Raw genomic sequence first — 26,866 nt, forward strand, 5'->3', positions numbered from 1 at the left:
TTTGGGAGCCGGGAAAACTGTGGGACGACACGGTGGCTTTTGGCTACCTCGAAGCAGCGGCATTCTTTGACGATGGCGGCGACAGTAGAGACGTCGTTACAGACGAGCAAATTGAAGGCGACGTCCGCGATGCCTTTTAGTATATGGCCCACCTTGTCAACCTCGGTCATGTGCTCGTCGACTTTCCGGAAAAGCGCGAGCACTTCCTGTATGTAGGCGACATACGATTCTGTCGACGACTGGACACGGGTAGCAAGCTCCTTTCGCGCAGCCTGTTGGCGACCTGATGGGTTGCCAAAGAGGTCGCGAAGCCTCTCTTTGAAAGTGTCCCAGCTGGATATCTCAACCTCATGGGTGCGAAACCAGACAAGCGGTGTCCCGTCCAGATAATATATCACATTGGCAAGCATGATGGTAGGGTCCCAGTGGTGGCTTTGGCTAACACGCTCATACATGCTGAGCCAGTCGTCGACGTCAATGCCATTTTGGGCGGAGAATGTCCCAGGATCACGGAGACTAGGAACCGTAACGTACGTTGTGGTAGGCGCCGCAGGTGTAGGTGGCGACGGGGTGTTTCCATCAGAAGCCATGGCTGAGAAGACGACGGTGCGGCCGCTTCGGAGCTCCATGGCGAGGACGGGGAACGTTCCACCTCCACCACAATGCTACGCGAAGAACGAGTCAATAAGGCGGGCAACTATTTACAGGTTGTATTTACAACAGCGGTTGCAGCGCTAACCGGTTAGGTTCACAGCGTGAGCCCAGCTCGTTCTTCCTCTTCTTTTCTCGAGTGATGGCGCCCGCGCGCCTCGGTCAAACAATCAAATACCACACGCCTGTAGCAATATTTATGACCCAACGCTAACACCCGCAAACTCTTTGGGGCCCCAAAGGTTGGGGGCCCCTATTCTAAAACTTTATTAGCACATCAAAATAATTTGCTTTTTGACAGCAACCGGTTTTCACAGCATAAACACTGTTATCAATTTGTTGTTTACCTTTGCTCTTTGTGAGCTGTCGCAGCTTTTACCATTTCGAGCGAGTTATGTTCGGGACGTGCTCGTCGCCGAAAACAACTGCGTGCTTCTTACACTGGTGTGCCGTTTTGCGCAGTAATCTTTTAAAGCTTCACTTATACCGATTCAGAGGGCGAGTGGCATCTGTTGTCTGACACTTTATTTTAACGCAAGTTCTTGCCGTGCTAGAGACCTAAGATGGCGGCCAGGTTGATGTAAATGAACAGTGTATAGATCATGTACCAGCTAACCCGGGCCAAGCTAATTAAAAAAAGTGAAAACAAGATAGGACGACAAGACAAATAACACGAGAAATCATATCGCGAAAGACTTGTTTTAGCTCATAAAAAAGAAGCCGTGAGCACGTCGCAGATCGCTGGACAGCTGAACTTTTACGCCGTAGGCAGAGATAACGTGACAGATCGATGATGGTAAACATTATTTCGCGTTCACGACATCTAAAAAGCAGAGTTTGTAGTTAATATTATTACTGTAAATAACTAAATAACTATAAATAATAACTTAGTACTATCTGTCATAAAATAAAAGCACTGATTTCACCCTCTGCAGCGATTTGCTGGAACTTAACAGTTTCATGGCCCAACAAAAAAGCGTTCTGTGTAAGCATGATGTCGCTGATGTTGATGTCAAGGGCCGACCGTAATAGCGGCACGGACATTTTGTTACACCGGGTTGTGCAAAAAAAGGATTGCCGTAGTCGAATGTGAAAATGTATACACAAATAAAATTGCAAATAATAATGGCTATATTTGGCTATGAAATTTTTTTGCACTTTTTTGTGTTTGGCTACATTTGGGCGACAACTTCTCTAGCTTTTGGCTACGCCGCCTCGTCGGACCTGGCAACACTGGCTACAGGGCCCTCCCCCTAGTAAGGAAGCCGCGGGGTGAGCGGTGCGAATGGAAGAAATGAAAGTAGTATGTATAGCAAAATGCACTCTAGGATGGCAATAAGCAGGTTCGAAGGTGTTTGCAGTGGTGTGTGTGTGCTTATCGAGTCATTGTCTAAATAAGCTGGTTTAAGACGGTCAATGGTACGGTGTCTTCGTGTTGATACCTTTATGCTAAGGCAAAACCATCGGCCTCCGAGGACAATTGGAAAAGTTACGGCGAACAGTCAAAACTATGTCAAGTAGAAATTGAAACAGCTAAAGATAAATTCTTTAACCACGATATTTCAACGTTACCGAGAACCAATTCTCAAAAATTCTAAGTCCTCTAGAGCTAGTCTTATATTTATAGTAAATAATGGTGAGATCCTGTTGCTCTCACAAGTCGCCACAGAATTTAATATATTTTTTAGCTCAGTGCTTAGCGATGTCATCCAAATCTCCCCAAGTGCGCATGCTGGTTCTATAAGTGCCACCATGGACGACATATTATGGTTACTCAAGAAGGAATAGAACAAGCTACTGACCATTTGCCAAATAATTCAAGTCCTGGTCCTGACGGTATTTGCCCCAACTGCTCAAACTAACTAAATCAACAATAGCCCGCATTTTCACTGCATTGTTTCAGCAGTCTACTGACAGAGTCTATTTCCATGCCTGATGCATGGAAAATTGCTCGTGTTATAGCTACTGAAAGAGCGATTTATTGAAGCTCATCCGAGAGATCGCAAGTGCCTTTGTATGCACAGCTCTTGGCATCAGCAGCTCGAGTCTCACGCCTAAGCGATGGCAGAGCCCACAGCGCTACATGCATATTCCCCACTACACTACATTTAAATCTGGAGACTATTCTGCCCTCACAAATTACAGACCTATTTCATTAACAAGCACACCCTGTCAAATACTTGAACACATAATTTCATCTGCAATAATTAAGTACTTAGATCAGCACAACTTCTTTTCCCAAAACCAGCACGAGTTCTTGCGTAGACATTCCTGCGAATCACAGTTATTTGAACTGACGGTTGACATTCACGACGCTGTACACAACCTAACTAGAATAGACACTGTATTCATAGACTTTACAAAAGCATTTGATAAGGTGGCTCATAATCGTCTTATACTGAAAATGGATAACCTTAATACAGTAACACCCCGGTGATACGATCCCGGCTGGTACAAATTTCGGTGTGATATGAATTTGTAACATTCCCCAGACAAAATACATTGCTCACAATACAGGAAATATCGGCTGTTCCGAATGCGTTGCCGCGCCGCTGCGGATCATACGAACGCGTGATAAACATCAGCGGCGGTCGAGCCAGCAGAGCGACCGGCACAGACACGCGGCTATGTCACGCGGCTGTGCAAAAACGCCCAGTAAATCGAACGCGAAAGCATTTGCAATGGTTACTTTGAATATACCATGCACCGACAATGCTCTCAGCAGCGCGCCTAATCACGCGGCAGCGTGATTTGGTCCAGCACCAGCATAGAGTAAAAGCTTAGGAAAGACCCCTCAATGCCGCGCGCGAACCCAAAAAAATTTAAAAAAAACCCCGGCGGAAATTTTGCCCTTTCTGAAGTGTTGCGCAAGGTCGCCGTTTCTGCGTTGCGCCGGAACACGCGTGTACATGCCGACGTCTCAGCCATGCGGAGAAAATGGCAGTGAACCCTTTTCCTTTATGCTTCCTCTATTTTCTAGTCACGTGCTGACCTTGCACGCTGCGGCTGCGGCGCAGAGGGAAGCAGCGGCGGTGTCCTAGTCCGGCCAAAAAACTGCCCACGCCGGCAACGCCCTCTTCCCGATAATGGCAGAAAACGAAACTTCAGGACGCCGGCACCAGGCTGGCTGGAGCGGTGGCGGGCGCGCACGGTGACAGTTGAAGGTGAGGGAGCTACGAGGGAGTTGAGAGGGAGGGCGAGGGGAGCAACCGAAGTGGCGGAGTTTCCGAGGCAAAATCCGTTTCCCTGCCGTCTTCCTCCCTCACCTTCCACAGTCTCCGCGTGCGCCCATTGCCGTGCCGGCGCCGCCCACACCCTGAAGTTTCGTGTTCTGCTGTTATCCGGAAGCCAGCGTTGGCCGGCGTGGGCAGTTTCGTGGGCCTCGCTCACTATGCTCTTGGGCGCCACGATATTTCACGACTCGCACCGTTCATGCATCGTGCTATGGTGCACGAATAATTTAAAAATACGTCCTTCTTTTAAGTCTAACAAATTTTCGGGCCCCTTCGAGTTCGAATTATCAAGATTCGGCTGTACATAGAAGTCAATAATATTTAGGTCGGGACCGCGAAAACGCGACGTAGCAGCCAGGAAAACACAGCAGCGAGGAAGGTATCAATGGGTTTCCACTATTAGGAATCTTCTCTTGTAAAAATTAATTCATTTTTTTATTTTGTTTATGTTTTTATGACACGAATTTCGGGTGATACGAATATTTCAGGCGACCCCGCAAGATTCCTATCACCGAGATTTTACTGTATAAGCAGGAATGTGATGAGCTGGATCATCAGTTTTCTAAGCAACCGACAGCACTTTATTTCTGCAAATGAATATTGCTCCACACTAATACCTGTAAAATCTGGTGTACCTCAAGGATCGGTGCTTGGACCAGCTCTGTTACTTATCTACATTAATGATATAAGCAATAACTTTACTTCCACTGTCCAGTTATTTGCTTACGACTGTGTTATATACAGAAAGCCTAATAATTCTGATGACACTAATTTGCTGCAGTCGGACCTTGATGAAATCGCTAAGTGGTTCGAAAAATGGCGGATGGGGATAAACATCGCTAAACAAAAGCCATGACATTCACCACGATCAGTGTACCCCATACTTGCTTTTACCCTGTTAATAACGTGGCCATTGAAGAAGTGTCCACATATTTAGGCGTTCACATTTCTTCAGACCTGACGTGGCACCAACAGATTGATTACATAAGTAGCAAAGCATCCAAAACCCTCGGCTTTATCAGGCGCCACTTGTACTCCGCAAACCAGACGACCAGCATACATTACTTTAGTTAGACCGCAACTGGAATATGCCGCTATCATTTGAAATCCGGATCAAGAATACCTCAACAAAAAGCTCTAATAGCTACAGAGTAAAGCTGATAGATTTGTGATAAAAAAATATTCTCGTTACTACGGCGTAACTGATATTAACTATATCAAATCCCTCGGCATTCCCAAAAGCCCATATCAAACCGGCCTCCCTGGTTAGATCACCCTTTTAAAGTGCAGCCAAAGTTCACTCGTACTAAACTTATGCATCAACTATTCCTTGCCATTCATTGCATTGGAACAGACTACCAGCTGAAATCGCTTCCGAGAACAATCACAATGCTTTTGTTAATAAACTGAAGTGCTGGATGCATACTGATAAATAAAAGCGTTTCCACGCGACCTATATGTTGAGCTTGTAATTCAAACTTGTATTTGTATATTTCAATCTTGTATTTGTATATCTCAATCTTGTATTTGTGATCTTGTTATCTTGTTCTACGTGTAGGGTTTCTTCCTTTTACTTGTGGTGCTACTGTATTTGTTCGAATATAGGTCGATAGTTTTTTTTTTCAAATAATCATATACAAAACTCTAGGGTCGGCTCAGATTCGAGGATTTTAAAGAAAGCGCCAGTTTTTAGCTGAAACTGATAAATATGGTGCATGGTTAGCGCCATCTAGAAAGGTCAGTATCGCATGCCGCTACTAGCCGCGCCAGTAGCCAACTGAAGTACACGAGGGACGTCGCCATTTTGACCTGTGTCGAATAGATATGGTGTAGCACCAGCGTGCGGCGTGGCGTTATCGTAATGGCACGAAACAGGTGATGCCACTATAGTGGCGATTTCTAACAAATATCATATTTACTCGAATCTAACGCGCACTTTTAACACGACCTTACATCTGCATTACCATATAGCCGTCGGCATTTCAAAATGGCTGCCTCGCACGCGCGTCAAGCCTAGCTACTTTCTAGCCTAGCTACCGTAGCTTCCTCAATGTGCTGCAGTACACGTGCTTAGGCAATAGTCTACCGTCTGTCTTCCCGCTCTCTGCGTCTGCTCTATCAGCACGAAGTACCGAGTTCATCATGATGCTACATTCAAAATGAAAGTGATCATGTGTGCGGAGACGGACGGAAATCGGGCTGCATCACGGGCATTCGGAGAATCTGAAACTTGCGTGCGGGACAGCGCAATCAGAGGGAGAGGATTTTCGCCAGCAAAGCAATGCGGAACGGTTTCAGCGGAACGAAGCCTGCGACGATCCACTTCGGCGATACGATCGCCTTGGCCCTATCTTGAAAACAATCGCGACGGGGAAAGTCTTCGGGGCGCCGTATTTTTGCCTTTGAAGCGAGAGGCATGCTAGCATGAAGGTCAATTCGCCCGCTGCGCTTCGTCACTCAAGCATTTTGACAGTTCGTTTCCGTGGTCAACGAGCGAGATGTGTTCATGTTTGGTTGTGCGCGCGTGACACCGTGCTTGTTAATTTATTTAGTAAGCCAATGTTTGCAAGTTTATACAGCCAACAAAACTGCTATACTTACTTCGTATAGCGGTCTACTAATTTGCTATCGCATTCGATGAAACTGCGACTTTTTTTATTCAACGCAACTTCAGTGCATCGTGAGAAATCCTATCTGTTTTTCCAAATGACAGAAAGTTGTATTCCTGTTTGAAAGCATGAGGTGCGTGGTACTGTAAAGGACTTTTTTGTCGTCACGGAAAACAGGTGCGCGTTACAATCGAGGGTGCACTAGAATCGAGTAAATACGGTAGTTGTGCGAGCCGTAGAGGCTAAAGCCCCTTCATCCATGCGCCACCGCCGCTTTTGAAAACGTGCATGGAGGGGCTTTAGTAGAAGCATCGTAAAACGTTCAAGCCAGGCGGGACTTCGGCATCGATAAGAAAAACGTACGTCGTTGGAGGTGGCCATGGGAGATGCTTTTTGCGTGCGCCTCAACGAGGATAGCAAACATTGATTGTGTGCTCCTTAAAAAAAGTGCAGCATCTCTAACGCGCTTGATGGTACTGAAAATAGTGCACTGTTTGAAGATGGAAGATAGCAACGAGGCTAGCAGCGATGGTCACGTAGAATGAGCTCAGCATGTTCATATTTAATAAATGCTGTTTCATTTTGCGAATGCTGTCCTCGCTTTTTCGTTCGGCCTACATTCGAGGCAAGTTTTCTTTTTTTTTCTGGCTTCGAACTTCTGGTGGGTCGGCTTAAAATTGGGGTTGGCCTAGATTCGAGTAAATACCGAATTTACACGATTGTAGGTCGGCCCATTTTTTCAAATTTGGCAATCCAATATTGGGGGGTCGACTTAGAATCGAAACCGAACCGTGTACCGCTAGTAACGGCAAGAGAAACGAGAAATCAGGGGTGCTACGGCGTGGTTACAACTTTGCAACTACGTTTTTATGGTTACGGTAGAAGCGTAGCGTAATAATTTACTGTATTGCATACATCTTGATTGCGCGCACCACGAGCGCACGGCTCTTGTGGGAGCATCGATCATGGAAGAGCCGCCGTTTAGGGGGTATTGGTAGATGGCGGAAGAGCCGCCGTTTGGGGGTATTGGTAGCTGGCGGAAGAGCCGCCGTTAGGGGGGTATTGGTAGTTGGCAGAAGAGCCGTCGTTTGGGGGGCATTAGTAGTTGGCGGAAGAGCTTTTTTTTGAGATACGATTGTTTTCGACGGCCGCGCGCATCTGTCACTTCTGCTGTTGTGCTGAATCATCGCGCCTGTCATGAGTGCCAAGAACTTTCGGCGCTCGTTCTCAGCAGCATTCAAACGAGCTGCTATCTTCCATGTTGAGGAAACTAACAACTGCGCAGCGGGACACAAGTCTGGAGTCAGTGAACGTGTGGTGCGGCAGTGGCGGCTTCAGCGCGAGAAAATTTGGCCTCTCTGGCTACTGTGTGCGGGTGGGTCCTCCCTGCTTGGGGGCTGTACCGCGCGATGTCGTGGTACGGTCGTTCGCGAAGTGTGGACTCACTTTTGATGACAACGTGCTGTGGGACCGCAGCAGCTATGACGGCAGCAGTACCAGTGAGGTCAACTCTAGTGACGATTAGTAGTCTGAGCAACCCCATCAATATTTTCCCTTGTGTGAAATGCACTCGCGTGGTTTTTCTCCCCCCCCCCCCCCCCAATTTTTTTTTGAGACATGCAATTTTGGGGGGGTCGACCTACATTAGAGTCGACTTACAATCGTGTAAATACGGTACATATGTATAATGTTCATTCATTGCTTTTTTTCTCAATCCCCCTATGTAATGCCGGTAAAAAAGGGCCTTTGGGTACATGAACAAAAAAAGTTTTCGAGAAGTTACGAGAAAGTGTGGACTCAAACTGATGATCGTGGTCGGCTGTTATAGCAGACAGGATGCCATATCGACTGACCCAGACTTTGATAACAGCTTGTGTGACTGTTTTGGGGTAATGTTCCTAAGTGAAAGATCTTTGGGCCAATGAGTAAAAAGGTCAATGCACGTTAATATGTATCTATGCTCTTGCACAGGAAGCGCACACACTGCGCACAAACCGGCGCAGCCTCCGACTCGCCACTTGCCAGCCCGGCGTGACACGGCTGCATGCTGCACCACGCCTCCGATAAGAGAAAGTCCCACCGCAGCGTCACCGGAGGCTTACGTCACCGACGGTGGATATAAACCCAAGCTGCCAAGCTCGAAAGATACTTCCTTCGCTAACCGTTCAAGCGCAGCGGCGGTATGCTCGCCCCGCCGCTGCTACTACACTAATAAACAGTCGTTAAGTTTCATGTTGGGATGCGACCTTCCATCGACACGGCATCCCACATCTGGTGACCCGGAAACCGAACAAATCGCACCACCATGGCCGAACAAGAAGTCCTCACCGCTCTTCGCCAGCAAGTGCAACAACTTCAACAGGAACTACAGACCCAGCAACACCAGCATTATCGCAACGCCTCCACAACCGAGGCCGTGCCTGTCGGCTCGGCTGAGGACGTCACAGCTCCTACAGAAGGCATCCCGCATGCTGCCTCATACGACACCTGGCGTGTCGCCATCAAGCTTCCACCATTTTGGGTGGACTCGCCCGAGGTCTGGTTCGCCCAGGTCGAGGCCCAGTTCTCCCTGGAGCGCATCACACAAAACCGGACCAGCTACGATTACATCGTCGCCCACCTGGATGCACGTTATGACCAACGAGGTCCCGGATATCCTTGCCAACCCACCAACGGCCAACCTCTATGAACTCCTGAAGACTGCACTTATCCACCGCCTGTCGCTCTCGGAAGAGCAGAAGATACGACAACTTCAGTCCGCAGAGCTTCCTGAGCACAAACCTTCGCAGCTCCTGCACTACATGTGTGCGCTCGCGGGCAACATGCAAGTCCAGGATTCTTTCCTGCGAGCGCTTTGGCTCCAACGACTCCCACCGCACGTCCAGGCAATTCTGCAAGCTCAGGTTAGGCTACCTCTCAACGAACTTGCGGAGATTGCTGATCGCGTCATCGAGACCTCCTTGCCGCAGTTGTCGCCCACCATCCAGGCTGTCGCCGCATCGCTTCACACCACAGAGCTTGCGTGCCGTATCGACGACATGGATCGACAGCTCACCTCCATTCAACAACGCCTGAATGAATGTCTTCCGATGCAACAGCGCCGCCACTTGCAAAGCCGCGACCTTAACACCACTTCATCGCGGCAACCTGATAACAACGGCCCGTATTACTACCACCAACGCTTCAAGGACAGAGCCCGGCAATGTCGATCACCCTGTTCCGTGGGACATGCGGAAAACGCCAACGGCAGCTCGTAGAGACGGCCACAAGCTGCCAACCTGGAGGCCGTCGCATCTTCGTCACCGACCAAATCACGAAGCAGCGGTTCCTTGTTGACAGCGGTTCCGACATTTGCTGCTACCCGCGATCCCATCTTCAAGGTCCTTGTCCGCCTATGTCTTTCGAGCTCAGTGCGGCAAACCGCTCCACAATCAAGATGTACGGCTCGCTCCGCCTGCACATCCAGCTCTGAAACTTACGCCGTGACCTTCACTGGAACTTTATCATCGCCGACGTCGCCGAGCCAATCATCGGCTCAGACTTTCTGGCTCACTACAACCTCCTTCCGGACTGCCGCAACGACCTCCTTATCGACACGACAATGGGACACTCCACACCAGGCCAGCGAATGACTGCCCAACAGCCAAGCATCAAGGTACTCAGTGTTGACAATCATTCGCCGTACCACGCTATCCTCGAAGAATTTCCCGGATTGACGCGCCCCAGCGGACTGACACGCAAAGTGCAGCACACCACCGTGCACTACATCCGGACCACTTCAGGTCCCCCGGTTTTCTGCCGCGCCCGTCGCCTGGCCCCGGACCGCATGCAGATAGCCAAAGCAAAGTTCGAGGCCATGCTCCGCGAAGGAATTGCCCGCCGCTCTGACAGTCCATGGGCCTCGCCACTGCACCTTGTGCCGAAGAAGACCCAAGGCTGGCGGCCCTAAGGAGACTATCATGCCCTCAACACACGCACCATCCTGGACCAGTACCCCGTCCACCACATACAGGACTTCGCCCATCGCACTCATGGCTGCCACGACTTCTCCATGCTAGACTTGGTGAAGGCCTACACACAGATACCCGTCAATCCGGATGACGTCCCGAAAACGGCAATCATCACTCCCTTTGGCTCGTTCGCATTTCCCTTCATGAGCTTCGGCCTCAGGAACGCTCGACAAACCTTTCAGCGCTTCATCGATGACGTCGTCCGCGGCGTCGACTTCTGCTTCTTTTACCTGGACGACATACTGGTATTTTCCCGCGATGCCGAAGAGCACCACAGGCACCTTCGTCTGCTGTTCCAGCGCCTCGATGATCACGGTCTACTTGCCAATATCCAAAAAAGCACGCTAGGCGCTTCCGTTGTCCGCTTCCTCGGCCACGAAGTTTCATCTGAGGGAACTCGGCCCTTGCCCCAACGCATATCGGACCTGCAAAATTACCCTCGACCCACCACCGCTAAAGACCTTCGCCGTTTCCTCGGCATGCTGAACGTTTATAGGCGTTTCTTGCCACACGCAGCCGACTACCAGGCTCCCCTCCACGATGCTTTGGCTGGCCTATGAGGAAACCAACCCGTCACATGGACACCAACGTTAGCGAAAACTTTCGAAGAATGCAAAGCCGCCCTCTGAACTGCCACGCTTCTCACCCATCTCGTGCCAGACGCTCCCTTGGGACTCTTCACGGACGCATCTAGCTTCGCCATCGGCACCGCCCTCATGTAACGCGTGGACAACACCTGGCATCCCTTGGCATTCTTCTCCAAGAAACTTGCAGCTCAGAAAACGACCCCTTCAACCGCCAGTTCCACTGACGAAAACACGACCACTGCCCGGCAAGTTTGCCAGCCTACTACAGAGAACTTCTGGCGATATACGAAGCAGTGCAACACTTTCGCCGTATTCTTGAAGCACAGAACTGCACCATCTATACCGACCACCAGCCTCTTACCTATGTCTTCTCTCAACGTCGCGACAAACTCCCGCCTGTCCAGCAGAACCAACTCTCGTTCATTGCACAGTTCACCAACGACATCCAACACGTGAGCGGAAAAGACAACGTGGTCGCCGACGCGCTTTCACGTGTAGCAGCCATCAACTCTGGGCAGATAACAGCAGACTTCCTCGCTGAGGCTCAGACTACAGATGCCGAACTGCAGGAACTTCTCAAGGGCAGGTTCTCACTACAGCTGCAACAAGTTCCCATTCCAGGGTCGACAACCACAATCTGTTGCGACATGTCGACAGGACAAAGCAGGCCCTATGTGCCCCTGTCCCATGGCCGTGGTCTTTTCAACAGCTCCACAACCTCAGCCATCCCGGCATACGCGCCTCTAGAGGCCTCATGGCTGACGGCTATGTCTGGCCCTCCATGCAGCGGGATTGTTGCACCTGGGCGCGCTCCTGCATTCAATGCCAATGTGCTAAAGTCACCAGACACGTCACGTCACCACTCAGAACATTCCCTCAGCCATCTGGTCGGTTTGAGCACGTCCACCTCGACATCATAGGACTCTTTCCCCCGGCTGGACCCTATTGCTACTGCCTCACCGCCATCGACCGGTACACCCGATGGCCCGAGGCATCGCCTCGGCCTTCTTCACTGGCTGGAATACTAGTTTCGGCGCCCCCCCGCCAAGTAACCACCAACCAAGGATGACAGTTCGAATCGCACCTTTTCAGGCTCCTCGGGCTGACCATCGGTTTTGAACGCTTGAGGACCACCAGTTACCACCCCTGCGTCAACGGAATGATCGAGTGTTTCCACCAACAGTTCAAAGCAGCCATTATGTGCCACCCAGACTCAACCTGGCTCGAGGACATCCCAGCCGTCATCCTCGGTCTTCGCGCCACCTTCAAGCCAGACATCCACGCTACACCAGCGGAGCTCGTCTATGGGGAACCACTCTGTCTCCCAGGTGAATTTCTCGCTGCACTGCCTTCCAGCACTACGACGTCAGATCCCACCGACTTCGTCGCCCGGCTCCGACGCACCATCACCGCCTTACGCTCATCACCTGCAGCCCACCACTGCAAGCCTACACCTTTCGTGTTCAAGGAGCTAGCATCGTGCACGCACGCTTTCCTCCGCGACGACACCGTCCGCAGGCCTTTCCAGCCACCCTACAGCGGACCCTACCTGGTCGTCCATCGTGACGACAAAAACTTCCCTCTGCGCCTGAACGGGAACGACGTCCGCATCTCGATTGACCGGCTCAAGCTCGCATACATCACTGCGAACGAACCGGGCAGCACCACTCTATCCACAGGCATCTATCTGCAGCCGCCGACGTCGCAGCCCGCTCCGGTCACAACACGCTCTGGACATCTGTTATGCCTCCCAGATTTCTACAGACCCTGAGGGTTCTACACTCCGCGGGGGGGGGTGATGTGGCGACACACTGCACACAAACCGGCGCAGCCTCCGCCTCACCACTAGCTAGCCCGGCGTGACACGGCTGCATGCTGCACCACGCCTCCGATAAGGGACAGCGCCACCGCAGCTTCACCGGAGGCTTACGTCAGCGACGGTGGATATAAACCCAAGCTGCCAAGCTCGAAAGATACTTCCTTCACTAACCGTTCGAGCGCAGCGGCGGTATGCTCGCCCCGCCGCTGCTACTACGCTAATAAACAGTCGTTATGTTTCATGTTGGGATGCGTCCTTCCATCGACACGGCATCCCACAATATCTATGTGGGTATGACTCAAGCAGGCAACAGGAGGTGGAAAACTTTCTATTGGGGCGACTGTGCGTCTAGAAACTTTAGCCTGTTGGCATTTCAAGCAACCGCGCGTCCAGTTCCGAACATCAGCTTTTATACGGGGCTACACATATTTAGAGGTTACTAGGCGTTGCGTCACTCTCGTTCCCAGGTTTGACAGAGAGTGTAGGGCCTCAAAAATGGCACGGCGAAAAGCTCGTGGCACATACGGACGACAGCGGTTATTTGAAGTATCACAGATAATAGGAACGTCACTGCCAGGCATAAGAACTTCTTCAAGCACGAGTGAAGTACCAGTGGTACGGAGCCTGTGGAGATCGTCGTCATCGCGCTAGACAGCAGCCAAGCGTGTGAAATCCACGTGGGGTCTGGTGACGGAGGTCAAGTCGACATGTAGCCGAGGTTGTGCATCAGCCACAGTGTTGTCATTGCCGTTGATATGACGAATGTCACTTGTAAACTCAGATACGTACGCCAGGTGTCGAAGCTCACGGGGAGTACACGAGGTGCTGTTTCAATTCAGGGCGTATGTTAGGGGCTTGTGATCTGTCAGTATGAAGAACTGACAACCTTCGAGGTAGCAGTGGAAGTGTTTGACGGCAAGGCATATAGCCAGCAACTCGCGGCCAAAGGTGCTGTAGCATCGCTCTTGTGGGGTCATCATGTTAGAGAAAAAAAGAGAGGGGCTGCCATGTGCCAGCGACAAACAGCCAGAGGACAGAATCAACAGCCACATCCGAAACGTCGACCATAACGGAGGTGAGGCTGTTGGGTAAAGGATGAGCAAGGAGTGTCGCCTTGACGAGTTCCACTTTTATGTTTTCGAAAGCTTTGGTGGCTGCTTCTGTCCAAGGTAAAGGAACTCTAGGCCTCAAGTGGCTACCCAACAAGTCATGAAGTGGATGCAAGATGGTGGCGCAGCATGACAAGAACCTGTGGTAATAATTCCTGAGTCCTAAAAACTCCCGAAGTTTCCTCACTGTTGTCGGTCGTGGAAATTCTGGTATGGCAGTGACACAACTGGGAGGCGGTGGCCAAGGAAATTCAACTCTGAGATGCTGAATTCACTCCTTGTGGCGTTGGCAATGAGACCGCACTGCTGCAGTCACATGAAAACTTGGTGCAGGTGACTCGTGTTCGGATGTACTGCAGCTGAAGACAAGGATATCATCTAAATATGAAGGGAAAGGTTGTTTGAAAGCGTCCGGGTCACCACTTGTAGGTAAAGGAGTGACGCATTCAGTCACGCTACATATAATATTGTTACGCGCTATGCCGAGCATGGAAGAATGCGCCAAAAAGACCGCGAAGACAACAATCTGGGCAGTGCTCGTGTTGTTGTTCTGCCGTCTTGTCTGCAGCCATCTCTCTCTGTATATATCGTGTAAATATAATTTTCCTATCCCTTTTGCTACTCTCATCCCCATGGCATTTTGGTGGGAGGTGCGGGGTACCCACACGGTACAACGGAGCTCCGCAGCGACCGACGCTTGGCTTTATCCACGATGGCGGAAGAGGTGTCTGCGCCCACCGAGGCGGCTGCAACGACAAAGGTCGTCCTGGCTCAGCTAAAAGACCCAGGCACATTCTGCGGGACTGACAACGTCGACATCGAGGACTGGCTACCCCTGTACGAGCATGCAAGTAAGAATAATCACTGGGATGAGACGATCATGTTGGCAAACAAATTATTTTATCTCAAGGGAACCGCGAAGGTGTGGTTTCAGAATAATGAAGAGGAAATTGGGAGCTGGGATGCATGCAAGGAAAAGATATGTTCCCTGTTCAGCAAGTCCACAGGTAGAAAGGCAGCAGCAAAGAAGGAGCTGGCATCTCGTGCGCAGACAGCGACAGAGTCATACCTGACTTATATACAGGACGTGCTTGCCCTTTGCCGCAAAGCCGACGACAGCATGACGGAGTCTGAGAAAGTAGGCCACGTGTTAAAGGGCATAGCAGATGATGCTTTCAACCTGCTAATCTGCAAATACTGCGACACCATCGATGCCATCATCCAAGAGTGCAAGCGCTTTGAGGCCGCCAAAATTCAACGCATTGCCAATAATTTCGCTCGACTTCCGAACACGGCAGCAACGTGGTCCTGCGAAGACGTACCTGAGCCGTCGGCGCCGCTCACCGTGGAACACGTGAAAAAGATCATCCGACGTGAACTTGACGCTGCGTCTCCTGCTTCTACGTGCGGCTGTATTTGTGATCATAGCTTTCAGATGGTGCCACTAGTCCAAGCTATCGTTCATCAGGAGCTCTCCAATGCTGGCCTGGACTCTGTATGCGCCGCAGCTCCTTCGCAGCCGATCGACCGCCGTCCCTCACTTTCGCAGGCCCAAGGTCAAAGGCCGCCTTTCCGTACTCGCAACCCAGCCGAGTGGCGGACTGCTGATGACCGTCCCATTTGCTTTAACTGCCGTCGTATTGGACACGTGGCCCGTCATTGTAACAGTCGGTGGTATTGGTATAAGGCTCCCTATGGAAACAACAGTCGCCCCGACATGGATCATGGCTGATTTCAGCCCTACCACGAGCATCCCCAAACCACCACTGAAGACGCTCCCCCCATGCTGTATCGTCGTTCGCCATAACCACGTGGTCATCAGTCCCGTTCGCCGTTGTGGCGTCGCCAACCACCATCTCGCTCGCCCCAATTCCGCTGCCCTACGTCGCCGATTGAACGACTCCCTCGGGAAAACTAGACGATGCAGCTCCCAGAGGTGATGCTGCATCGACGACCCGCCTGCCAAATCCTCTGACCACACTGCAGACCAGACGAAACCTGATAGACGTTAAACTGGATGACGCACATGTTGTCGCTCTAGTGGACACTGGGGCTCAGATATCAGTGATGAATTCAGAGCTTCGTCACCGCCTTAAGAAGGTCCTAACACCACCCACAGTACCGCTCATTCGTGTCGCCGATGGCGGAACGTTTCCCGTGCTAGGGATGTGCTCCGCGCGAATAAGTGCTGCTGACCGGTCCACAAGCTTACTCCTTGCCGTGCTCGAGAAATGCTCCCATGACCTCATTCTCGGTATGAATTTTCTGTCTACCCATTCTGCCCTTATTGACTGTGGAACCGGCTTGCTTCAGCTAGACCTACCGTGCTACCATGACGCTCCTACTACACGCCAACCGCGCTTGTGCTCAGTGGATTACGTTCGGCTACCTCCTCAAGCCATTATGTATGTGAACTTGCGGTCTTGTTCGCCCATTCCCGATGGCGATTACATCTTGACCCCGATCGGTGACATCTTATTCGCCAAAAACGTCGCTCTTCTTCACATCCCAAGTGAAAATTTCCAACTGGGATCCAACTGGGATCAGCTGGGATGAACTGGTTCCAGCTGGAAACCAACTGGTCCCAGTTACACACCAACTGGTCCCAGTTGGAAAGCAACTGGGTAGCAACTGGTTCCAGTTGGGATCCAACTGGAACAATTTCCAGTTATACTGGGAGTGACTGGACCCAGTTGGGATCCAACTGGAACTTTGACCAGTTGTACTGGAATCAACTGGTTCCAGTAGAGAGGCAACTGGAACTTTCACCAGTTGTACTGGAATCAACTGGTTCCAGTTGGTTTCCAACTGGAACTTTGACCAGTTGTATCAGTAGCAACTGGAACCAACTTAAACATTGGCCAGTTGTTCTGGTAGCAACTGTTTCCAGTTTGAATCCAAAGGAAATGGTGACCAGAAGTTTAAATGAAAGCAAGTAACATGCAGTAACATGCAGCAGCTAGTCCTACTTATACTGAGCAATTAAGTTTGGCAGTTTTAGCAATCCTAGCAAACATTCTAATAGAAGTCTGTAATAATTAGTCTAATACATCAGTTTTGTATTAGTTGTATAAGTTTTGTATTAGACCAATAGAAATTTCTATTAGTCGTACTGATTTACCTATAAGACCAAGAGGCCGTGCGTATTAGACTTATTAGTCTTTTACAAGCAGTGTTGCGTGTCTACTAGTTCCTCTATTAGACTAATAGGTCCTATTGGCCTTATGCAGATTGTTGCTGGTCTGGTACAACATGTACTGCTAGATTCCACAGCTCTTGTTTGCTGGTGAAAGTTAATTGACAAAAAATTAGCGGACCGCTTGCTTGCATGGAGGGGTGTTTCTAATTAATCACTGAATAATTAAAAATTCTGCTGTACAATTGTGCAGCAGATTGCGTTCGCACGTTTGCATTAGTTTCAGCACACCACCTCTCAGCGACGTACACAAAAGCGACGTGCGCCTACATGGTCTTGCCAATTTTGCTTCACTGAGCCTCGTCGCGATGAGTCGAGGAAACAGCTAGTGTTTACAGCACAGCGAATACTCCCCTGCGAAAAAAAAAAAAAACGCGAACAACCAGCCGTCAGATCGCGGTGCCCGGTCACATGGAGGTTTTTTTTCTTACTCCATGCCCGGTCAGCTTACGAACAACCATATTTGTTTGCCGCTGAAGTTTCGTCAGTGTCGTATTTTCTGTTGAAGTGCGCATAAAGTAAATGCTAAACTTTTAATCTAAATTGCTAACTTGTTATCGCATATAAAAGGCCGTAATATTTATTGACATCAAAGAGCAGTATCGCAGAAAAGGGAACGCGGCAGGTGGGAAGGATATAAAACTGCGACCGTAGTCAGCGGTAGTTGCGTACAGCACGTGTGCAATGGCGGCCGCCATGTCAAGGCGAGGCGTCACACGAGGCGTGCGTGCGTGTTAGTGAATGAACGATGTGTTTTTAAGGAACCCGTGGTGTTAGCGCCTGTGCAATCTCATTCGTGCAGTAGTATATTTGGATAGTTTTATCTATGGCTGCTGTTGTGACTTCAAAACAACCCAAGGCAACTGTTTTACCCCTGTACTTCGCGGCCTTGTGGATCTATCAGCGTGCATCGATGTGCAGTGTTCTCCCCGGCGCCGATTTACCATTTCGAGGTAATTATACTTCTTGTTTATGCTTCTATAGTACAGTATGAGGTGTCTTCTTTTTTTTTTATCCTGACGGTGGACGTAAGTACTTCTGTACAGCGCCGTCGGGCCGATTGCTGTGTGCGTTGCAGCAATGATCGGCATGCCTGTTTCCGACAACGCTGTGCAAGATTTGTGTCTAGAGTTCTTTATATCTGCCTACTGTTTCGATGGAACACACATGTTGATTTTGTGTTCTTTATAATTGTCCTATCGTGTCACGTGGCGTCATTTTTTATTATGATAAACATTTTGAGCTAGCATATATCACACTGTCCTAAAATTAGTTTAATTGGTAATTGCGGAGCCACATTACTCTAATGTGGAAGCAAATATTGCCAGCTTAAACGTTTAGTGGTAGAACTAGCACCCCTGTTTTTAACTTCTTCTATATGTGTGTATTTTTGTGCCCAGGTTTTTTTTAACCACTTCCTCAAAAGGACGTCCTTTGGTCGAAGTCAACGAAAAGCTCTCAATCAAGATTGCTGACCTGACGAAGATCTCGAAGGAGGAATCTGTAAAAATACATGCTGTGCTAATAAATGCTTTTAGCAATTTTACCTGCTTTTCGTTATGTATCTGGTACACTGCAACATTTTCTTTCACTCCAATAGACCTATTACACTAATACACTAATAGACCTACTAGACTGTATTAGTGTCGATAACCGAATAGACTATTAGGGTTTGTATTAGAAATTTTGCTAGGGACTCAAGCAATAATAGCTGAACTGCCTTAGTTGTATGAAATCCATCAGCAGAATACACTTTTGATAGGCTTCTGCACGGGCCAGTTGCAATGGGGACCAACTGGGATCAGTTGCAATGGGCTCCAACTGGGACCAATTGCAATGGGGACCAACTGGGACCACTTGCAATGGGAACCAACTGGGACCACTTGCAATGGGAACCAACTGGGACCAGTTGCAATGGGGACCAACTGGGACCACTTGCAATGGGCTCCAACTGGGACCAATTGCAATGGGGACCAACTGGGACCAGTTGCAATAGGAACCAACTGGGACCAGTTGCAATGGGGACCAACTGGGACCAGTTGCAATGGGAACCAACTGGGACCAGTTGCAATGGGGACCAACTGGGACCAGTTGCAATGGGAACCAACTGGGACCAGTTGCAATGGGCTCCAACTGGGACCAATTGCAATGGGGACCAACTGGGACCACTTGCAATGGGAACCAACTGGGACCAGTTGCAATGGGGACCAACTGGGACCACTTGCAATGGGAACCAACTGGGACCACTTGCAATGGGAACCAACTGGGACCAGTTGCAATGGGGACCAACTGGGACCACTTGCAATGGGCTCCAACTGGGACCAATTGCAATGGGGACCAACTGGGACCAGTTGCAATGGGAACCAACTGGGACCAGTTGCAATGGGGACCAACTGGGACCAGTTGCAATGGGGACCAACTGGGACCACTTGCAATGGGCTCCAACTGGGACCAATTGCAATGGGGACCAACTGGGACCAGTTGCAATGGGGACCAACTGGGACCAGTTGCAATGGGAACCAACTGGGACCAGTTGCAATGGGCTCCAACTGGGACCAATTGCAATGGGGACCAACTGGGACCACTTGCAATGGGAACCAACTGGGACCAGTTGCAATGGGGACCAACTGGGACCAGTTGCAATGGGGACCAACTGGGACCAGTTGCAATGGGAACCAACTGGGACCAGTTGCAATGGGAACCAACTGGGACCAATTGCAATGGGGACCAACTGGGACCACTTGCAATGGGAACCAACTGGGACCAGTTGCAATGGGGACCAACTGGGACCAGTTGCAATGGGAACCAACTGGGACCAGTTGCAATGGGCTCCAACTGGGACCAATTGCAATGGGGACCAACTGGGACCACTTGCAATGGGAACCAACTGGGACCAGTTGCAATGGGGACCAACTGGGACCACTTGCAATGGGCTCCAACTGGGACCACTTGCAATGGGAACCAACTGGGACCAGTTGCAATGGGGACCAACTGGGACCAGTTGCAATGGGAACCAACTGGGACCACTTGCAATGGGAACCAACTGGGACCACTTGCAATGGGCTCCAACTGGGACCAATTGCAATGGGGACCAACTGGGACCACTTGCAATGGGAACCAACTGGGACCAGTTGCAATGGGGACCAACTGGGACCAGTTGCAATGGGAACCAACTGGGACCAGTTGCAATGGGGACCAACTGGGACCAGTTGCAATGGGGACCAACTGGGACCACTTGCAATGGGAACCAACTGGGACCAGTTGCAATGGGGACCAACTGGGACCAGTTGCAATGGGAACCAACTGGGACCAGTTGCAATGGGGACCAACTGGGACCAGTTGCAATGGGGACCAACTGGGACCACTTGCAATGGGAACCAACTGGGACCAGTTGCAATGGGGACCAACTGGGACCAGTTGCAATGGGAACCAACTGGGACCAGTTGCAATGGGGACCAACTGGGACCAATTGTTCCATAAACCAGTTTAACTGGAACCAGTTGCATTCCCAGTTGGAAATTTTCACCTGGGATCCTTATTAGAGATGTAGTTAATCACACGTCTCTACCCATACTGAACTTTAGCTGGTGCACGCAACTCATCCCAGGCGGCATGACTCTGGCCACATTGCTTCTATCGATGAGTGTGCCGTTTCTGCATTCGTCACTGACGCTTCTTTATCCTCTGCCCCTTCCTCTTTCTCGCACCATCTCGTCGACGGTGATATTGACAAGATGATTGCGTCTGACCTCCTTCCTGCACAGACAGCCGATATGCGGCGCATATTGAAGTCCTACCGCGACATCTTTGACTTCAATGACCGTCCTTTGGGACAGACATCTGTGGTCACTCATAAGATCAATACTGGGGACGACAGCCCAATCAGACGACGTACCTATGCCGAGCGATAAGTGATACAGCGTGAACTCGACAAGATGCTCACCAAGGACGTCACTGAACCTTCATGCAGTCCATAGGCATCACCGGTCATCCTGGTGAAGAAAAAAGATGGCAGCTGGCGCTTCTGCGTCGACTACCGCCACTTAAACAAGGTAACGCGCAAGGACGTCTACCCTTTGCCGCGGATCGATGGCGCTCTCGACTGTCTATCGACCTGAGGTCAGGCTACTGGCAGATCTCCGTCGATGATCAAGACCGTGAAAAGACCGCATTTGTTACGCCCGATGGACTTTACGAGTTTAAGGTAATGCCCTTTGGACTGTGTAATGCCCCAGCCACATTTGAACGGATGATGGACTCCCTGCTCCGTGGATACAAATGGTCCACTTGCCTGTGTTACCTTGACGATGTCATCGTGTTCTCACCAACATTTGACAGTCACCTTAGCCGATTGTCGGCAGTTCTTGAAGTTTTCAGGCGAGCAGGCCTTCAGCTGAACTCTGCCAAATGCCGTTTTGGCCGCCGCGAAATCACTGTGCTTGGCCACCTTGTGAGTGCTGAAGGCGTGCAACCTGACCCAGAAAAAAGTCTTGTTGTCAAAGACTTCCCTATACAACATTCCACTAAAGACGTCCGGAGCTTTGTCAGCTTGTGCTCCTATTTTCGATGTTTTGTCAAGAACTTCACCGACGTTGCCCGTCCACTCACGGAACTCTTGAAGAAGGAAACACCATTTTCTTGGGGTCCTGAACAGGCCACTGCCTTTCACATGCTCACGACGTTACTTACGTCACCACCCATCTTGGCCCATTTTGACCCGTCAGCCCCCACTGAACTTTGCACCGACGCCAGTGGACATGGCATCGGCGCTGTTCTCGCCCAGCAGCAGCAAGGTCGCGATCGCGTCATCGCCTATGCCAGTCACCTTCTTTCCTCTTCAGAGTGCAAATTTTCGAACACTGAGCTCGAGTGCCTCGCACTAGTTTGGGCTGTCGGAAAGTTTCGACCATACTTGTTTGGCCGCACCTTTTCGGTCATCACAGACCACCATGCGCTTTGCTGGTTGTCTTCCCTCAAAGATCCGACTGGACGACTTGGTCGCTGGGCACTGAAACTGCAAGAATACAGCTTTGACGTCACTTACAAGTCTGGCAGACTGCATCAGGATGCGGACTGCCTATCCCGTCATCCAGTGGACCCTCCCGACTTGTCAGCGCACAATTTGGACGCCTGTGTCTTTGCAATATCCGATTTATCTGACATACGCAGCGAACAGCTCAGCGATGCCAATTTGCGGTCAATTATCCGCCGTCTACGCTCTCATAACTGTGCCCCGTCCCTACAATTATTCGTGCTTCGTGATGGCATCTTATACAGACGCAACACCAGCTCCGATGGCCCAGAGCTTCTAGTGGTTGTTCCCGAAACACTCCGTTCCACTGTCCTTGAACAGCTTCATGAGGCCCCAACCGCTGGACATCTCGGAGCAACTCGCATGTACGATCGCGTTCGGCGTCGGTTCTTCTGGCCAGGCCTCCACCACTCTGTGCGCCTATACGTTGCTTCTTGCGAGTCTTGCCAGCGCCACAAGCATCCATCCTTGTCGCCAGCCGATCCTCTTCAGCCCATCGTCACTTCCGGTGTCCCGTTCTACCGCGTCGGCCTTGATCTCATCGGGCCATTCCCAACATCTCTGACTGGGAACAAGTGGATTGCCGTCGCTACGGACTACGCGACACGATACGCTATCACGCGGGCACTACCGACAAGCTGTGCCACTGACATTGCGGAATTCCTACTTTACGACGTTATTCTTCACCACGGCGCTCCTCGACAGCTGCTGACCGACCGTGGTCACTCCTTTCTGTCCAAAGTCGTTGACAACATTCTTAGTTCGTGTTCCATCCGTCACAAGCTAACCACTGCCTACCATCCGCAAACCAATGGGCTTACCGAGCGCCTCAACCGCACGCTGACCACAATGCTCTCCATGTATTCCTCAGACCACCGTGATTGGGACAGAACCTTGCCTTATGTGACATTCGCCTACAACTCGTCACGCCATGACACCGCTGGCTTTTCCCCCTTTTACCTCTTGTTTGGCCGCCATCCCACATTGCCCTTTGAGACTCTTTTACCATCACCTGTGCACCCTGTTACCGACTATGACTGCGATGCAGCTTCTCGGGCTGCAACGGCTCGCCAGATTGCCAGGGATCGTCTTTATGCCTCCCAGCTGTCCCAGAAGGCCCGCTAACATAGCCATCACAGAGTTGTTAATTACTCTCCGGGCTCTTTGGTCCTCCTCTGGACGCCTTGCCGCCACGTTGGCTTGTCGTCAAAGCTTCTTTCCCGATACACCGGGCCTTACAAGGTCCTATGCCAGGTCACAGACGTCACGTACGAGATCACTCCATTGGACAGTCGCTCATCTGCCGCGTCCGCCACTGATATCGTGCCTGTCTCCTGCCTTAAGCCTTATGTTGCCGGACAAGATCCTACTGCTCCTTATGCGCCGAGACGGCGCTCTCGACGGCGGGGGTTCTATGTGCCAAAAAGACGGTGCAGACGACGATCTGGGCAGCGCTCGTGTTGTTGTTCTGTAATCTTGCCTGCAGCCGTCTCTCTCTGTATATATTGTGTAAATATAATTTTCCTATCCCTTTTGCTACTCTCATCCCCGTGGCAATATATATTTTAACATTCACACTGGTGAAAACACGGTGATCGGGGAGCAAACATCACACCACGTATGCCCGACTTCAAACTCCTCTTCGTCCTTCGAGCCGACGTACCGAAAAGAAGTACCGTATTTACCAGTCTATAAGTCGCACCTTTGTATAAGACGCATCCCCCTTAAAACGTCAGTTTTTCAGGAAAAAAACATATATAAGTCGCACCGGTGTATAAGACGTACCTCTTCGTTAGGTAAGCGATTAAAAAAAGTTACAGTGACGTTTCACTCCGTGAACGCAGGTCACGCGCAAGCGTATGGGTGCCTATATATTTCCACTCCAGGCGCATTTCTGCCGTCGTGGTTGCCGCGATGTTCCGTATAAAGTCCAAGGGCGATAACATAGTCCCCGCGCGCCATATGCTGTATGTGCGAGTGAAAGCGTCCGACGGTGAGCCGAATCGCGCGCAAGGAAGGAAAGCGGGAAAGCAGCGCGGGAGGGAGGGGGGGGGGCTTGTACTCTGGTAGCAACTGCATAACGGTAGAGGCTTGGGCTAGTCGGTACATACTCGATAGGGAAACAGCGCAAAAAGCACGACAGGACAAGAAGGGAGACACACACCAGCGTGTGTGTCTCTCTTCTTGTGTTTTTTTGCGCTGTTTCCCTATCGAGCAACTGCATAGTTTGCGCAGCGGCGCAGGCTGTATCTTGACAGTGATCTGCAGATGCGATGAATTCGGGGTCGGCCAACTCGCGGTCGGCCTGCCGCCGTTTGAGTTGCTGCTCCATCCTTCTCGCACGGCACACGGGAACTCGATCACGAGAAGAACGTACCTGCCGCCTCGATAGCGCGCACAGAACCCGCAACAATTAAATCAACCAGCACACTTCGCTTGGCCATAACATCGAATCCGATTTTGACGCCATTGTTTCCCGAAAAACAAACGTACATAAGTCGCACCATTCTATAAGACGCACCGACGAAAAATTCAGAAAATAAAAAAAAAAAAAACGCGTCTTATACACCGGAAAGTACGGTAGATGCTACAGACTCTTTTGGGGCCACCAAAGCGATGCCTCGGTGGTCTACTGACCAAGTGTGCCGAATCAGCATACAGTCGAACCCAGATATATTGAACCCACATATAACTTGTGCATTGTGTGAATTATTGTGCATAACGAACAGCAGTAAAATCCCCTTCAAATTTTTTGTATAAAATTTTATATTATATATCGAATTAGCTATATATCGAACTTTGTTGTGATCCCCTTCAGATTCGATATATCCGGGTTCAACTGCATATCTATATTCCAGTGTATCTGAAGAGGATGGAAAACTGGGCGAGTTGCTTTTGACTCATGGCAAATAAGCAACAGCACACCAGAAATGAAGATGTAGACACAATACAGGCGCTGACTTTCAAGTGAAAAATTTATTGATTGATAGATATACCCCCAAGTACACATGTGCACACAAGGTGTATTTGCCTAAAATATTCTTATTAGAAGTATTTATGTGCAAGCCCATCTGTATTCACGAATAAACAATGCATGTTTAGCCATGTAAAATATTTTTATGCCACTTTATGGTCACACTAAGAAAACTGGGGTAAATTCTTTTCGAAGCAGGTCCCTCTGAAGATTTTAAGCCTGCAATAAAATAAAAAAAGTGATCCAGGGAGGACGCATCTGGCGAAAAAAATTTTCCCTCAAAGGTTTAGTTGCAATGGTTGAGCCAATTATTTGCAGTAATTTAAGAATTATGCCATTCAATCCACTGCTTCGTAGTGAAACTTGGCCTGTCAATTCATGTCTAACCTGCCACATTGCACACACTTAAGATAGCATGCCAACAGACAAACATTGGTGTAAGAAGTACATTTTGCACATGCATAAAAACACTAGCAGCCCCAACCGAGCAAATGACTCACCCCGTGAGCCGAGAGCCATCGAGCTGCCTTGATGGCACACTCGGCTTGGATGGCGGCCACGGGCGAGTACTTGGCATAGTGGATGCAGCTCTCACGCAGCTGCTCCCAACCCTCGTCCGTGGATGCCCCACTGCGCCTGTTATCCTCGGGGCCTCCCGCAACAGCAGCTGAAACAGCAGGGCAAAATCTGCTTTGTCTGCATCACAACATTGAAATCAGTGCTATTTCCCCACCTGCACAGCATTGGAAAATGCTTAAACACTCAAAATATCTCACTACCATTGAACCCACTAATAAAAATGATCAACTGCCAAAAAAGTTCTATCATTATAACTGTGTGAGGGTACCGGGCCGACGCCAGGCGGCGTAGAGTCGCAGGCACGAGACGGTAGGCAACTGTAGAGTTGCAGGCACGCGACGGTAGGCAACCGTGTGTGGCCAGGAGAGAGAACATGGAAGGCGTGCTGGGAGCGCTCAACAACAAACTGAGTGAGTGAAGCAATCGGCGGAGCAAGCCGGATGCGGTGCGGCTGGATGGAACGCAGACTGCGTGTGTGTGCGTGTGCCAAGGAGTTCCCTAAACAAAGAGCGTACTTGACAACTGGGTTGCATGAAAAACAGAGAGCCATGGCATCTTTGGTAAAATAAAGTGCGGAGTCTTCTTTGGTAAAATAACCCCTTCAGGCGCCATGTCTACAAACTTGGACACCAACTTTGTATTCGCGTAGTTCCAAGCATAGATTGAAAAATGCGATTTGAAAAGCATGAGCGAATGCGCCTTTCCTTGCTCTATTTGACCAGCGGTACCATCACTCTGAAGACATATGAAATAATGATCAGAAAGCACAGGAAAATGGCCACTTCAAGCTTCCACGGTGCGAACCGTAAGTAGCTCTCCGTTTTTATTTGTTTTCATGGTATTCGCTTTATTAAAAACACCCAAAAGCTATTTATTTGTAAAAAGCAATGGTTAGTGATTGCCAAATACTATCTTTTCTTGGAGTGCCAAGTATAAGAGTGCCGCACGCAACTACCGAGAGTTAGTGTCCACGTTTATAGACAGGGCGCCTCAAAGCCGCCTTTGCGAGTGAGCTGCCTTGTATGCATACAGAGAACCACCATGGACATGACGACGTTCCAAACCAA

At 50.1% G+C, this 26,866-nt stretch overlaps 1 protein-coding gene across 1 annotated transcript in view; it reads right to left on the reverse strand.

Moving 5' to 3' along the window:
- The window catches only part of LOC119459367 (trafficking protein particle complex subunit 9-like), a gene marked incomplete at its 5' end in the record, with an annotated part of 439,675 nt that overhangs the window by 386,293 nt on the left and 26,516 nt on the right, over positions 1-26,866 (reverse strand). Inside the window, one exon of the mRNA XM_049671685.1 lies at positions 25,721-25,887. Coding sequence (XP_049527642.1) covers positions 25,721-25,887 — 167 coding nt within the window. The remainder of the gene's footprint in view (positions 1-25,720; positions 25,888-26,866) is intronic.

Source organism: Dermacentor silvarum, chromosome 7 (assembly GCF_013339745.2).
Source record: "Dermacentor silvarum isolate Dsil-2018 chromosome 7, BIME_Dsil_1.4, whole genome shotgun sequence".
In the NCBI taxonomy this organism is placed as follows: Eukaryota; Metazoa; Arthropoda; class Arachnida; order Ixodida; family Ixodidae; genus Dermacentor; species Dermacentor silvarum.